The sequence below is a fragment of the Limanda limanda genome, chromosome 8 (assembly GCF_963576545.1).
Source record: "Limanda limanda chromosome 8, fLimLim1.1, whole genome shotgun sequence".
Taxonomy (NCBI): domain Eukaryota; kingdom Metazoa; phylum Chordata; class Actinopteri; order Pleuronectiformes; family Pleuronectidae; genus Limanda; species Limanda limanda.
This window is the reverse complement of record NC_083643.1, coordinates 24586153-24602034: the sequence shown is the minus strand read 5'-3', so window position 1 is coordinate 24602034 and position 15882 is coordinate 24586153. Positions and strand designations below refer to the sequence as shown.

The 15882-nt window shown below is 41.1% G+C and overlaps 2 protein-coding genes across 2 annotated transcripts; both read right to left on the bottom strand.

Annotated features, from left to right (window-relative positions):
• Window positions 1-3826: 3826 nt before the first annotated feature.
• Window positions 3827-6177, bottom strand: LOC133009042 (myoblast determination protein 1 homolog). The gene is made up of 4 exons (XM_061076449.1): window positions 5911-6177; window positions 5584-5667; window positions 4474-4555; window positions 3827-4047 (listed from the first exon to the last, which is right to left on the bottom strand). The coding sequence occupies exons 1-4, from the start codon at window positions 6175-6177 to the stop codon at window positions 3827-3829; spliced, it is 654 nt and encodes a 217-aa protein (XP_060932432.1).
• Window positions 6178-8580: 2403 nt separating this feature from the next.
• Window positions 8581-14069, bottom strand: zgc:172145 (Ferritin light chain, oocyte isoform-like). Its single transcript, XM_061076450.1, has 3 exons — window positions 13797-14069; window positions 12480-12626; window positions 8581-9738 (listed from the first exon to the last, which is right to left on the bottom strand). Exons 1-3 carry the CDS (start codon window positions 13965-13967, stop codon window positions 9448-9450), a joined length of 609 nt encoding a protein of 202 aa, XP_060932433.1. The 5' UTR covers window positions 13968-14069; the 3' UTR covers window positions 8581-9447.
• Between the last annotated feature and the right edge of the window lie 1813 nt (window positions 14070-15882).

The following is a 15882-nucleotide window of genomic DNA, read 5'->3' as shown; positions in this document are numbered from 1 at the left end:
ATTGTGCTAAAGAAAAAAAAAAATAGGAGATTTGACTTTCATTACTATATTATAATTGTTTTAGATTTACAAATGAGGGTCCCTGCAAAAGTAAATGGTCTGTGTTTATAATTGAGCTTTCATAGTCTGGATGACCACTCAAAGTGCTTCACAGTACAGTTTAGCCATTCACCCATTCATACACCTCCTCTCTGTGGGGCACTTCCTCTATCAAACATACGCCGCCGTCAGAGGCAATTTGGGATTAACTATTTCGCTCATAGGCACTTCGGGACACGGAACGAGGGAGACTGGGATCAAACTGCCGACCTCCTGGTTTGTGGACAACCAGCTCTGCCCAGTGAGCCACCTGCAGCCACCTTTGAGAAGTATTGAGCATGTGTGAAAAATACAGTGAAAGTAGCTTTACTTCAAGGGTTATTGTTACAAATGTAAAAGAACCATCAGTTCTCCAGATGCTGCGTGGAAAGATTCATGTCATCATTCTTTATTAAGGGTTTTTAAGGTTTGGATCAAATAATCTGCATAGTGTCTGCATCTGTTGGACAGAACAGGAAGCAGACCTGTGGGCAGGTCTGTACAGCCCAGCAGAGCACCATCAGTTTGATGACCATGATGATTGAAGCTATAGGGTCAGATTTTAAAACTTAGACCATTATAACATCAGAAAAAGAAATACAGAAATGAAGAATCCCTCTGGGGCCTTTTGTTTGGGTGCAGCACATTACATTGTGCTTTTTTCCTCAGGAGCTAATCGGTTTCTCCAGATCAGCTTCAGTGGATCTGTTTCCCAGCAGACATTTTGACAGGTCCCAGCAGTAAAAGCACAGGTGTAAATTATAAGGTGGCTGATGGCTCAACTCCATGTAGCTGAGTTCATCTGCTGCAGAGAGAACATCAGGGCTGACGTGGTCACGCCTCTTGGTTCTGGTTAGAAGCCTGGCAGCCCAGCTCTGGAGTCTGGAGCCCATCAAAAGAGTTTAGGACTAAATAAAAACTGAAATGGGTGTGAAGAAATAAAAGCATGAAAAACTGTCTGGGTCTCTCTTGAAATATGTGAAATCCAATTGGCAGTGAATGTGTGGGATTACCAAATTTAGCACATTCATTTCAGAGGAGACGAAATAATTCACATAATCAACAATTATATAAGGTGTATAAGGTGTGCATTTATACAGTTGCTGTTGGAGCACATCTAATGCTGTGTGGTTGTATATTCCAGCAGCTGGGAACACAAAGACAGAAAGCTGCTTCATGAATGTGTGATGTCACTGTCCGAATAAAGACAGACATGAGCCAGACGAGCTCAGGGGTCCTGACAGGTTCATATCCGATGGGCAGGTCAGTGTGGAACAAAGTTTATTTGGACTTTATAGACAAGTGTTAGGAACAGGTGTGACATGGTCCAATGAAAAAAAGAGTTTGAGTGATTCTTAAATAAAAGTGTTGCTGCCTGAGTCGACTGGAACAACAGTGGCCACTTTGGAAGTTGTAGACCTTTACAATCTAATACAATCTGCCATAAGCAAACACAATCACATTGTGTTTTGGCATTGAGATCAGTTCTGGACTTCATTATGGGTCTGATTATATGTCTCCCTTATTCATTATTTGGACAGAAAATGAGAAACACACCGATAGCGACGAATCTATATTATATTAGTACCTTTTTACAAATCGTCGGATTTAGACATGTTTCTAACTTTTACAGCAAAACTAATCATGTAACACGTTTTGGGGATTTGAAACGTGGATTGTGTGGAACAGAAATACCTGCAGGTTTTCTGAGTGACCACAAGATGACGCTGCTGATCTTTGAGTCTGTGACCAGATGCTTCAACAGCCTCTTGGTGAAAACAGAGTTTTATAGTACTTGTGGAGAATGACCTAAGAGCTGAGAGTGTCTTTGTATCATAATGTGGTGATTATCATATTTACAACTTTAAGATATCGAGTAAATAATATAATTTTTTATCAATATAGCAACCATTGATAACTGCACCATTACTTACATTTAATACAATCAATTATTCAAGATAAATAAATTATAAATAAAATTATATATATATATATATTTGTAAAAGAATAAAGATCAAACATAGAAAGGATATGTAATAATATTAAATAAAGAGAGTTAATGAAAGTGGGATATGTAAAAACCATCATTACATTTAAATTAAAACCAGCTACAGTAACTGTTTATTAAGGCTACAATTACGAAATGTCTTGTCTGTATGTAGTTTAAATGCAGAACGAAATCTAATGTTTTCCTGTAATGCACTAAAATTACCCTGTATGTATGAAAAAAATGAATAATCCATAGGACTAAATAGCACACACTCATTCAATAAATGTACATTCAAAACATATTTTTGTATAAATAAGCAGGTTCATTTATTTGTCATTAGACTGTCACTCAGTTTTCAGATGTATAAATATAAAGTTTAAACATTTTCACAACAAACAGAAGCACATACAGACAGAAACATTAAATACATAATTAATACTTTCAGTTGGAACAAATCAGCTCTTATTTACATAATATGTACAGAAACAGAAAAATGGTCCTCCGCTGCAGTGAATGAAAACGATAAACGAAATCCATTTAACACTATGTTTCCTCCTCTAATACTTTAATTATCTAATCTGAGGGATTTAAGTGTCTGTAGTAGTTTTTTTTTATTAAGTATTAAAGGTTTACTACAGATATCTATTGTATTATCTGGTATGTTTTAAATAAATTGTAATAATTTTTTTCCTGAGGGAATTGAACAGCTGGAGCAGTTAGAACTTCAGATGGACGAATGTGGAGGAATGTAAATGGATGGTCTATGGCCTCCGTCCATCAAATAGAATACACACAGAAAGGAAGAAAAATCTATCTGAACGACCCAGCTGAGCCGTAAAATAGTGTTTTTATAACTTAAAATAAAAAAACACAATAATAAATCAAGAAATGTTTGCGAAAACTACATTTTCCAGCATTCAAGTGGTTTGAGCTCCAGTCTAGTCCACTTATACTACCAGGAAGGGGAATCTGTGGGACAAATATGCGCTATGGAAAGTCATTGCTGCCACAAAAAACAATGCACATATATGGAGTCAACATTACAACTGGCTATACACTCACACTCACATTTTTGCATTTCTGTCACTTATTGTATTTTTAAGTAAATCCACTATCTTATAAGTTGACATGAAAAAACAATTGAGACCGTATTTCTTGTTATTAATATTAACAATATAATTGCAATTATTATTTGACACTTAAATATGGAGCTGTTATTTTTGTCCTTCCTTATTTTACAGCTATTAAATACAAATTTAAGAATAGACTTGTTTGCTCTTTAGACGCCTGTTTTAAGCGCTTGTAACTATGTCCCATGATTTTCATCAATGCATGGAGCATGCTCAGTGTATATTAAATCTATAAATAAGATCTATAAAATATCAAACTCTGTTTATCGCTTGAGAATGAGATGGGGCTGAAAAGCCCAACCAGGGGTCAGTGGGTGGGCCAAAGATTACTTTTTTCACTTTTTAAATGATAAACTACTAATAAACCTTTTTACTCATCTCCTCTTTTTGTTGACAAGAATGAGCTTCAATATGATTTCATCTAAAGGAAATAACAGCAGATGTGGAGGGATGTTGAGAAAACGATCAAATCTTAACATGTGATGCAAACAGGATGTTAAGAATCAGTTCAGTCGCTATAACATCACTTTCAGTGTGTGTGTGTGTGTGTGTTGGTGTGTAAAGATCTGATGTGGATTTTTACGAGTGGACTGTGTGAGAGGATGTGAATTGTCCCAGATTTGAAGGTCTATAGGACTTGGTAGATCAGGTTGGGGTCCTGGCTGGCAGTCGGAGAGGGGAGCCGAGGGGGTCCGGGTGCTGCTGTCTCCCCCGTCTGGTCGCTTGGGGGGGATCCAGGGGCGTCCGCAGCCGGCATCAAGCTGCTGGTGTCAGTGGAGATTCGCTCCACAATGCTGGAGAGGCAGTCGAGACTGGAGACCACCGATCTGCGGTCACTCTTCTGACCACCTGCAGATAACAGCAAACACTCGGGTTAATACTTCAGTTATGTTTTCATTCAAAATGTGGGTCGAATTAGTTTAAATGCAATGTAACAAAAATGTGGACACTTGCAAAAACAACAAAAATGGCAATCTTACTTAAACTGATTTATAAATCAGCCTTCAGTGATAATTCAAACAAACAAAAATAATCTGTTCAAAAATGAGTTCATCTCAAACAGATTTTGTCCCATAATTTAATGTGTCAAATTTAGGGACAAATCAGACTAATCTCCGTGTTACTTTCAGTTTGCAGGCTTTAAAGAATTCAGCTTTGAAAACCTGGTTTGTTTAGTGTCTTTTTCATGAGATTAGTGAAGTGGTTCATTATTTGAATAAGTGATTATAAGTGGCCTGTTAGCTGGTTATGGGCCTTTGCTCTGTGGATTCTTACCGTTTGCAGTCTGGGAGAAATAAGTGCTGCTGTCATAACCTCCTCTCCTGTTGGACTGACAGGTCGGCCCGTTAAAATCCATCTGAAGGAAAAAACAGAGAAACAGATTCAGTGAGGACTCTCCACAATAACTCCAGTCACACACACAGTGATAATCAGACTATGACTTTTATCAGTGTAGGTAAAATAAAAGATATAAAGACAATACCAAAGGTTACGTGAGAAACAAAAAGGTAGTAAAGGTAATTCCCATTTAGCACAGAAACCCTAGAGAATTACAAATATTCAAAGTATTTTCAAACAAATTTTTTTAGTTTAGTTTTCATGAAATGGAACGAAAAATGAATCATTATATTAACTCATATTAACTAATGACAAAACGAGATCAAGCTACAGTCCCATGTGTCAGAACCAGAAATTAAAATAAAAAAATGGTTTAAATAATTATATTTATGTAGGCAATATAATAGCAATTAACTAAATGAATTAATAAACGAGAAGAAATTCGTCTTTCTTTCTTTCGTCATTTCTTAACATTTAATTGCAATACATAAATAAAATAAAACACCACTTTTAACAAAGAAAGTCAGCGGTTGTTATGTATTGTAACATTTGTCCTATTAATGCTCTAACGAAATACACACATTTTGGTATTTAAATTAAACGTTTGATGTGACGATTTCTTTCTGTATTTTAATCGTGAGGGTAAACTCCTGGAGTAAAGAAACTCGTGTGTGTGCTGTGAAACGAAACGACTGATCCCCTTATGACCCAGATGACAGATAACTACATAGTTGTGAAGAGGAGCGTCTAACTTTTACTGTGCGTAAAAAGTGTTGAAAATAACAGAGCGTGACAACAGTGGCTTGTGTGGTTTAATGTATTTTTCACGGGGATTTGAAAAACTGCGTGTGGCTGTAAGTCAACGCGTGGAAAGTGTGTGGTCAGGGCTAACGAAAATATGAAGACATATTTCAACAGTAAATACAAACAAGAGAGGCAGACAAAAAGCGAATAACACGTCCATGCGTAAAGGCTCACTGGAGACACTCGTGGACATGTTCCATCCAGTCGGAGCGCACCCTCCCACCTGTCGGTCCCTGAACTCACCATGCCGTCGGAGCAGTTGGACCGGGGGCTGGAGGCGTCCGAGTCCCCGCTGTAGTGCTCCATCACCGGGTAGAAGCCGTCGTCCTGGCCGCCGCCGCCGCGCAGCAGCGCCTGCAGGGACTCAATGTAGCTGATGGCGTTACGCAGGATCTCCACCTTGGGCAGCCGCTGGTTGGGGTTGGCCGAGGTGCAGCGCTTCAAGTTCTCGAAGGCGTCGTTGACCTTGCTGAGCCGCCGGCGCTCCCGCATCGTGGCCGCCTTCCGCCGGTCCGCGTTGGTCGTCTTCCGCTTGCAGGCCTTGCAGGCCCACAGCAGGCAGCGGCCGGCCTGGTGGTGCCCGCTGGGGGCGCGGACGTGCTCGTCGTCCTCCCCCTCGGCGTGGTGGTGGAGGTGCAGGAGGGAGGACGGCGAGGAGGAGGAGGAAGAAGGGGAGCATGAGGATAAAGAGGAGGAGTCGTCCGGCTTCAGCAGGCCCACATGGACCAGCCGCGGGTCCAGGTCCTCGAAGAAGTGCATGTCGCTGGTGTTGAAGCAGGGGTCGTCGTAGAAATCATCAGCCGCGGGGATGGGGAAAGAGATATCCGACAGCTCCATGGTTCAGTCCCCGGCACGCCAAGGAGGAGGACAAATCCAGTGGGAGACACAGGGCGTTTTGAGATGGAGACACAAGAGAGAAGAGGAGGAATTGGTAGGAGACAGTGGTGCAGGCTGAGTGTGTTCAGGGGGAATGTTATGTCCTGTCACAAACTGGTGTGTCCCCTCAGCTGTCTACTTGGACCAACTTATACCTGGGGCAACCGGGGGGGCGGGGACCGGGCGACCGTGTCCACTGGGGTCTGACCAATCAGCGGCCAGCGGGAGGGGTTTACAACTTCACGGTAATTAGTGTACAATTACCCCTAACAGAGCGGGGGGGGGGCACACACATGTGGACTGCCTCATACTGAGGACACATAACGTGCTTATTACAATCACAGCACAGTACAACACTGTGTGTTTGTTTTAACTATAGAGTTCTCTAATACAATTTATCAGACATAATTTATTCATCTCGGTGGGAAATGTAAATGTAGTTGTTCTTTAATACATATGTTTTTCATGTTTAATGCTGCAATCTTTTTTAAAGAATTGTTTTCCTGTAAAGAAATAAACATAATTTACCAAATGAACTTGCCTTACATTGATGAAATGTGATCTATAAAATAAACACTATTTTCTTGGCTGTTTGATTTTTTTTTTTTTAAAACAGCATGTTTATAAACCTACCTAGTAAAAATAAAGTGGGCTAAATAAGTACATGTAACAAACGAACAAGAATAACACTTAAGTAATAGGAGGCATATAACCTAATCATTAATATTATTTTAGTGTAACCCCCATAAAGCAGTTATAAACACTCTAATATGTTTTTATTTTTTATACATTCAAGATACAGTGAAAATAATTTAGCTTTGAAAGTGTTAATTTACAGGATTTTAGATGTAAATACATGTACGCTGCAAATTATCATCATTGTAGCAGATGTGTTTTAACCATTTATTTAAAATGTATTTACATTTTTTACTATTTACTTATACTAAATAATGTACCTTAAAGCTTACGTCAAATAAACTAAACTGGAATCTTTAAAGATTCAGAGTGTAAAATGTAATGGTGAAGTTGCATGTTGCAGCTGAATACCCCTGACCTCCGCCCCTCCCCTTCCAAACATGAAAGAGAGCCTGTGGTGGCATTCAGTTGTCATAAAAATTCAAAAGCTGTTTAGTTTGTCCAGTCTGGGCTACAGTAAAAAACATGGCTGCCTCCAGAGAGGCCCACTCTGGATGTAAATATTAAGTATTAAAATAGAAAGGGCCTATTTTAGGGTAAAGAAAAAACAGATATTTGTAGAATTTAGAGGAAACACACTAGTAAAAACGTCACTATGGATTATTTTAAATTCAATTTCTCCCAATAGATCGATGTCACCTATATCTTAAACACTGAATAATGTCAAAGGGATAAAGAAAAACACTATAATTCTATATCATAAAAATTATAATCTCACATTCAAATCTAATAATGTGCCCCGCTTATGCTATTTAGCTTTAATTGTAAATGAATTTATATCAATCGCAACTGGAACGAAAACAAGTTATTTTTGATATCATGATCCTCCCTCAGTTCAGACTGTGAAGTAAAAGCTGCTTCAAATGTGGGGGAACATCTCACATCCAAACTAAGCTGAAACGCCTCCGGGCACTGATCATATTCAATGACTTCACACAGCCAAACGCCATTTTTAAAGAGTGTTAATACTGCATGAAAGTGTGAGCCTGGTAATCAAGTGGAAATGTCATTGAGTTTAATTTTAGACCTGAGTGTTTGTGTCTTTGTGTGCGTGCAGTCAGAGAGATTCACTCCTCCTCTCCGGCCTGCAGCTCTCAGCTGTCAGCACAGCACCCACCATCCACACGCGTTTACAGGCAGATTGGGGATTTTCTCCGAACATGCAGCAAATTTTGCAGATCGGTGTCGTGCAGCTGCAGCAGCGGTGATCCGTAGCTGGAGGGCGCTGCAGAGCAGAGCACTGAACTCGCTGCACACCCCAGCAGAGGTTTGTTCTTCAGTCTTCTTATGAACCAACCACTCGACCTGTGCCAGTCAGGAGTGACAGATGGTTAGAAGCTCTGCTCTGTGGATGTCGCACAAAGTATTCAAACCCTCCACTCGTAGGATTATCGCTATCACTTCAAATTGACTGACAGGTCTTTTAACGCAAGGCCTAACCCCTGACAACTAAATAACTAACAACTAACAATCAAAAGTTGTGGATGCTTTTGCTCATAATAATGTTTTTGTTATATCAATGTTAAGTTCAACACACTTTTTTATGCATAACTAAGACGTTTAATAATAATAATGAAATAATAAATGTATAAAATGTCAAATGACGTGTAGTTACGGTAAAATACCAAATAATATTTTCTTTATTTTCAATGAGAGAAAACACTGATGAACAGTTTCTTCCACTTCCACTTTATTATAAATTGCAAAACAAGTCTGAACCTATTGACAATCAATTCAGCGGTAGTTTACAAACTTTTTCAATACATTCGGGGTTCTGAAGCTCTGTCAAAATAATAAAAAGTTAAGAAACAAAAGTTTGTGATTCAAAAGTAAATACACTCGGGACAAATAATTAAAAAAAAGTATTTTATCTGTTGTAATACACACAATCAAAGATGTGAGTAGCAGTTTACGTGTAGCAAAACCCTGTATTGACCCTTCGCAACTGGCTATAAGTACATTTGGGAAACATTCATAGATCTCTGAATTATTAAGTTAAACTAAACCTTGTGTACAGGGCCTGGTCATCATCATCCAAAATGCAACTACAAATCTGAGATTCAAAAATAATGGCCAAAGCTGCCGTTGAAGTTAGGTGCTGTTTCCATGTTTGTCGGTTAAAAGGTTTTCGAGTTACAATTCCTCAAAGGCTAGTGTGAAAAATATATATTCTTAATACAAAAAATTTGGAGAAATTTACATTATATTCACTTAGGGTTAACACAAGCTACCTCAAGATAGAGCCTACAAAATGTATATAAGCAATGTAATTAAAATAGATTTGGCATGGATATACATTTTTCAACTTTTATGGAGATAGGCTAACAATCCCCCTTGCATTCAGCCTTTGCTTTAAGCTAGGCTAAACACCTTCTGGACATATTTCTTCATTGAACACAGAGAGATGAAAATTATTTTCATCTGGACCCAAATGCAGTTCCTGCAATATCACAGAAAATGTCAGATTTTGACTCAGAGGAGACGAGTATAATACAGCATACCAGCCATGTCTTTCTTTAAGGTGAAGAAGATCGATCATCTGGTGAGTTCTTCCTGAAGCTCATTCAGGATATACTCCCCAAACCCTCTCGTTTGGTCACCGGTGCAGCCGACCCGACGGGCACTGGTGAGCAGGTCGCCTAATAGTTTGAGACGGTCAACCCGCGGCGCCAAGAAGTGGCTCTTCACAACGCTGGCGGTGTGCGGGTCCCCGTGCTCTCGGGCCAGCTGGCTCAGCTCCACCAGCACGCCGGCCTCCTCTTTGAGCTGGAGCAGCAGCAGCTCCAGAGCTGGTAACACGGCACAGACCGCCTCACAGCCCGGCTTCTGACAATCAAAGACGCACAAATGCCATGATAAGATTTCACGTTATCACTTTCTGGACAAACCTCATCTGTCAAACGAGTCAATTTAAAAAAAATCTCATGGTCAATTGACCGATTCAGTAGGTTTTAGCACTAGAGCTTCCCAATCCTCGCAGTAATCTAAAGGTTACTTATGTAACCCATAGATTAAAAGACAAACGTTGGCATTGGAGTTTCAGTGTATGGAATTGAAACAATGGAGACTGAAACTGAGCCGATCATGTTGGAATTGGAGCTAATGAATGTTGAACAGTAACTTTTACTGAAAATAATTATTTGGATGAATATGATATGTATATGACCACTGTACTGACTGAGGCTGAAGGAGTGTGAGTTGTGAGTCACACTCCCAGGGAGGTAGGATATGCAGCTACAACATACCTGGAGAAGTTTAAACATTATAAACTTTCTTTTTTGTCATGCTGCACTGAAAACATGAAGGTTGACAGACTTTCTTTATAACTGACAATAAAATTGAAAACCTCATAATCTCATAATGATTAGATTTGTTTCCTGATCGTATTTGAAGTGGTAAACACAAAGCATGTCATTTGTTTGACTTCAAAATACATATTGCCAATGGAATGGATGGAATGGAGTGTGCAGCTGAATCAAGCTGAGCAGTAAAGGACTCTGAGACATTGTGTTGTCTTAGGTACACTGCACTAGAGAGACGGATAACGAGGTGTCCCAAAATGCTGCTGACTGGGACCGGGCCTCAGTCCTGAAACGATTTTACACGACTCATAAACCTGGTCGGAGGCCACTCTGCGACGCGCCAGTGCCACCGCCGAAGCTGCTGGCCATCTGGAAACACCATCAGCGACCACAGTCTCTGCCGCTGCATTAATCTCGCCAATTTTCCGGAACTGGTGGGGGGGGGGGTGTACGACCCAACCGGCTTACGGCCAGAGCCAGGGGCATGTCTTTAGGGGTTTAACCTCCCTCCCTCTCTCCCTTCTCCTCTGGCCTCTTGGTATCTTAACCCAGCCCCCCCACCCACTCCTGTGTCGGCCCAAATGAAGTGCTTCGCTCCAAAATGAGATCTCTGCCATTGGGAGGAAAAAAAGAGACACAGAGAGACAGAGTGACACCTGCTCTGACAAAATGACGGAAAGCACAGGAGGAAAAATAAATCCTCATGATGGGACGTTTAAGGGGAAACATGAGGTTGCTGGTGGTGTAAAATGAGAAGGCAGTTACAGACTGAAGCTCTTCTGTACCTCAGATAAAGTTCAAATCATAAATTTTGTCACAAAATGGATCCACAAATCAGCTCTTCACAGCAGATCATCTGCACGCCTCCGACGAGCCCACCCCCACACAGCTGAAGTGTCTGTGGACAACAGATGCTCTTGACCCTGACCTCTGACTAACCTCTGTGTTACACAGTACACTTACTCAAATACTGCACTTAAGTACCCTTTATAAAATACTAGCACATTTACCCAACAGCTGGAACGACTGGTTACTTTACAGTTAAATGTTTTACCCACAAAGCATACATGCATCTTGGAAATATATGATGTCTTGTTATAGATGTCAAACCCAACAGTATAAGCTCAGAAACAAGATAAACTTATCAACCAACTAAAAGATAGTGTTTACGCACACTCATAGATTTCAGTTCGCTAAATGTGCCTGTTTTTTTTTCATTAAGATCCATTGATTATTTCTTAAGGCTGAATTAAAGTACTGCGTATATGCAACCGCGGCTGGCCACGCAGCTGCATCGACGGACTCGTTTTGGTTTATGCTTCTATAATGTGTTGCGTGTGTTGCAACGCAATTCACCGCCAGACCACTAGGCGGACTAATGTTTTTTGTCGAAGTCGGCTCTTCTTCGTGTGTGGCACGAATGGATTTGTATTCATATAGTGCTTTTCTAGTCTGATGATGACCACTCAAAGCGCTTTACAGTACAGTTTCACATTCACCCATTCACACACACATTCATACAGTGCATCTACTTGCAGCACTTTGTTATTCTATGGGGGGCTATTGAGGGTTCAGCATCTTGCCCAAGGACACTTCGGCATGCAGATGGTTCAGACTGGGGATCGAACCGCCAACCTACAGGTTGGAGGACGACCACTCTAGCCCTCAGCCACAGCCGCCCGAAGAAGAGCGGTTTATTTACATCGCCACGGCGGCTCCTCAGAGCCTTTTTCTGGCGGACAAATCCGCCGGTCAGTGACGGGTTATACTAGTGGTCATAGTTTCGGATATTTTCTGCCAAGTGCTCTTCTATTTGGTCCATATTCGTTCTTCTAAATCTTCCGTGGTTTCCGTCAGTTCAGTACTGGGGCCATTCTGCTAAATCTAGCCAAAATAATTCCATTCAATTTTATAACAGATATTCATATTTCTTCTTAACAAAGGACTTTTACATATAACATCCGAAAACTTGTAATACACTTTTTGGAATGTTAGTAATCATTTGGGAAAGTTTCATGATGAAAACTATTGGACTATTAACTTTTTACTAAATTTAAGACATTCATTTCCCATTAATTTCCTCCATTGATGTTTAAAAAAAAAAACGTATTAAACAAAATCTGTATGTGATGATTACCATATTAGGGCTGAAAATAAAAATCTCGCCTTAGTGTATCACAAACCTTTTTGATTTGATCTTTTGACATCATTAATGGAACAATGGTTGAAAATAATAACAAACTCTTCCTTCCTGACACTTCTCACCTTGATGTCTTTGCCGCAGTATTTGCCCCCCCTCTCAGCCAGGTAGCCCAGCATAGCCTCGGCCTCAGCTTGCTGCTTCAGCGCCTCCTGGTGGAAGAAAGCAGCTACGCGAGGCAGGGCAACGTCATGCCTCTCAAACGCACTGGCCTGAAGGAGACAAAACAAGGCCTCACACTGACACACTCAGAGTGACACTCACACAGCCATGTACTCAGACTTCTTTCTTTCTTTAACATTTATATAAACACTCCCGCACTTGTGACTTGTGTTTTTGGTCCTTCTTTGACAATATTCAACACAGTGACTTGATATTAGACAGACGTAATGCTGAACTGATCTAAAGTTACTATATGTGCAGAAAGGGATTATAGCAAAAACTAAAGCCCTGTTCAAACTGAATATGTCAAAAAGACAAGCTGCCTGGGTCTAAAGACTGTCAAAAAGAAATCCTCCACTTGACTGAATCTCAAGGACAGAACCAGTCTGTCCTTTGCTGCTCACTCAGTGAACCCACGATGCACCATCCCCTGGCTCATGTCTCATAGGCTGATTCCAAATGTCCACCCTACTATGGACTTTTTTACTCTTGGATTTTGTCGAAGGATCAGTCGTTTGTCTTGTGTCCATCCTCATCATTTTTATGAGTTTACCAAGGACGTTAAAACCTCAAATGTTCATGGACATAAACTGAAATATTATTTGTATTTTATGATTATTATACAGTCATTAAATATCACGTCTATTATTATCATTGTAACAACCAGTCTGTCACAGCTTAAATTTGATGGTTACACAACTGTTCCTGTCCTCCCCTCTATTTACTTCCTTCTTCACCCCTCCCCTCCACCCCCCCGTTTGAGGCCTTGTGGATTTGAATAAGGAAGTGTAATCAAATATTCAGAGGGAAGGTGAGAAGAAGCGTCTTTTCACTTTTTCTTATCCAAGGGTTGAATTTCAATTAATTATTGTGAGATTAATGCAATTCTGTCTGGGAAAAAAACTATTAAACACCACCTTTAGTAAGAAAAGCAACCCTGTCATATCAAACTGGTGGCTGAAAACATTATTGTTCCTCTCACATCTTACGAATAAAATGGGATGGGCCAAAATAACTTTTTGTTAAATTACAATATTTAGAGAAACTGGAGGGAAAGTGTTTCTGTTTTGCATTTCCTCTTACTCACACGTATTTATTTATGTATATATATATATTTCTATTTTTGCAGAACTCCCAGCCACGGTCCTCTGACAGAACAGAGGTCTTCTGACAGTCCCCCGCAGCAGAGCAGACTTCATGCGGACGGGTGTGTCTCCTACCAGCGCCTGCAGTTTGTACGCTCCGTCCCACATCAGGCCGCCCACGCCGCACAGAGCCTCCTCCACGGCGGCGGGCAGGTTGTGCCTGACCCGGCTGCTGCCCTCGGAGCTCGGGTGCGCTCTGCACTGAGGCAGGCTGCTCTTCAGCTTCTTCCCCGGGGGCTCTGCCATGTCCCCAGCCGGACTCCCAGAGCGCTGGCCCTGGACTGGGACAGGCTACGATGACAGGCTGCGGAAAATAAGCAGGAGCAGCGCGTCTTTCTCCCGCAGACCTGAGCCCCAGAAGCGGATAAATTTAGCCCGCACGCGTCAACTGTTTCCCGGTCAGCTGCTCAAGTTCATCCGGGGCGTCTGAGCTGCAGCCATGAAAACAAGAAATGTTATACAGAAGTGCAAAATTAATATCGAAAGAACCAGTGATGGAGCCACCAGTCTCATATTTTGATTTATTATGTTTTAGTTGAAAGTCACAGTGACTTTAAAGTTTTCAGCTAAGAAACAGAATAGAATAGAATGTCCTTTCTTTTGACTGGATTTTCTTCATCTCATTAAGAGGACTCCACTGAAGAGTTAACCTGCTCAGTCCTGCAGGCCCTAATGAGATTATAATTTGTGCCTCTTGAGGGACCAGTTCATCGCAGGCATCCATTTAAAAAATAAATAATAATTATAAACGTTATTTCCAGTACAGTCCAAAACCAGTTACAAGGGGGTTTTCCCAAAATTAAATAGGCTGTAATTGGAAAACTAGCAAATCATGGAAAAGTCAGATCATACACAGCAGTGCCATGAAACACCGGAGATAAAAGAACAACAACGGAACAATAGGAAAAGCTAGTTTAACATACGTCATGTAAGGGCGGCTGTGGCTGAGGGGTAGAGTCCCAGTCTTCCCCATCTGCATGCCGAATCATCCTTGGGCAAGATGCTGAACCCTGAGTTGCCCCTCATAGAACAACAAAAGTGCTGCTAGTAGATGCACTGTGTGAATGCGTGAATGTTAAACTGTGCTGTAAAGCGCTTTGAGTGGTCATCAAGACTAGAAAAGCGTTACATAAATACAAAACCATTTACCATTTACAGGGGCCCGCAGGCACGCAGCTGTAACGCAGGACTCGTTGTCATTCATGGTTTTCCAACCGTTGCGCGTGTTGCCATGCAATTCCCCGCCAGAACACTAGGCACAGTAATGTTTTTTGTCGAAGTCGGCTCTTCTTCGTGTGTTGCACGAAGAAGAGCAATTTATTTACATCGCCACGGCGGCTCCTCAGAGCCTTTTTCTGGCGGAAAAATCCGCCGGTTAGTGACGGGTTACACTAGTGGACATAGTGTCGGATCTCTTCTGCCAAGTGCTCTTCTATTTGGTCCATATTCGTTCTTCTAAATCTTCCGTGGTTTCCGGGCATGAACCGGAAATGCGACTCCGGAAATTATGTAGTTAGCAGACCAATCACAGCCCTTGCGGGCGGGTGACGCTTGCGGGCTTTGCCGTCTAGTTAGAAAAATTGGCCGACGCACGTAAGGACGTGAGAAGGGCCGTGAGGGGCCCGGAAGGGCTCCTGCGTCTCCGGGCCCGTGAAAACGCAGAAGCATGCGCCGGCCTTCACATTGTACTGCTGTTTCCGATCAGCTAAGGGGGGGTATTCTACACCAGAGATCTAAATAGACTACTGTATATATTTTAAACTACATCTGGGCTTTGTGGCTGATACAACATGCTGATTAGCATTTAGCTGAAAGCACTACACTGCCTAACAGAGCTGCTAGCATAGCAGGACACTATCATTTTTTTATCAGTTTTATGTAATGGGATGCACAATGTAGCCATGCCAGTTTACCTTCTGATACCTTGAATATAAGTGAGCAACCACCTACAGTAATAAACCAAATTAAAAGAAAAAAATACCTTAGTTTATTTATTTATTCCAGATCAGCCAAGACAGCAGACTACACCAAAATCCTTATGGGCTAGTTTCAGTTAGTTACGTTAAATTAATCAGGCTCAGGTTCAATTTTCATGTTTCAAAGTGTATGTACAGAAACAAGGGAATTGAACTGTGTTTATCTGAATTGATCAAATTGTGAT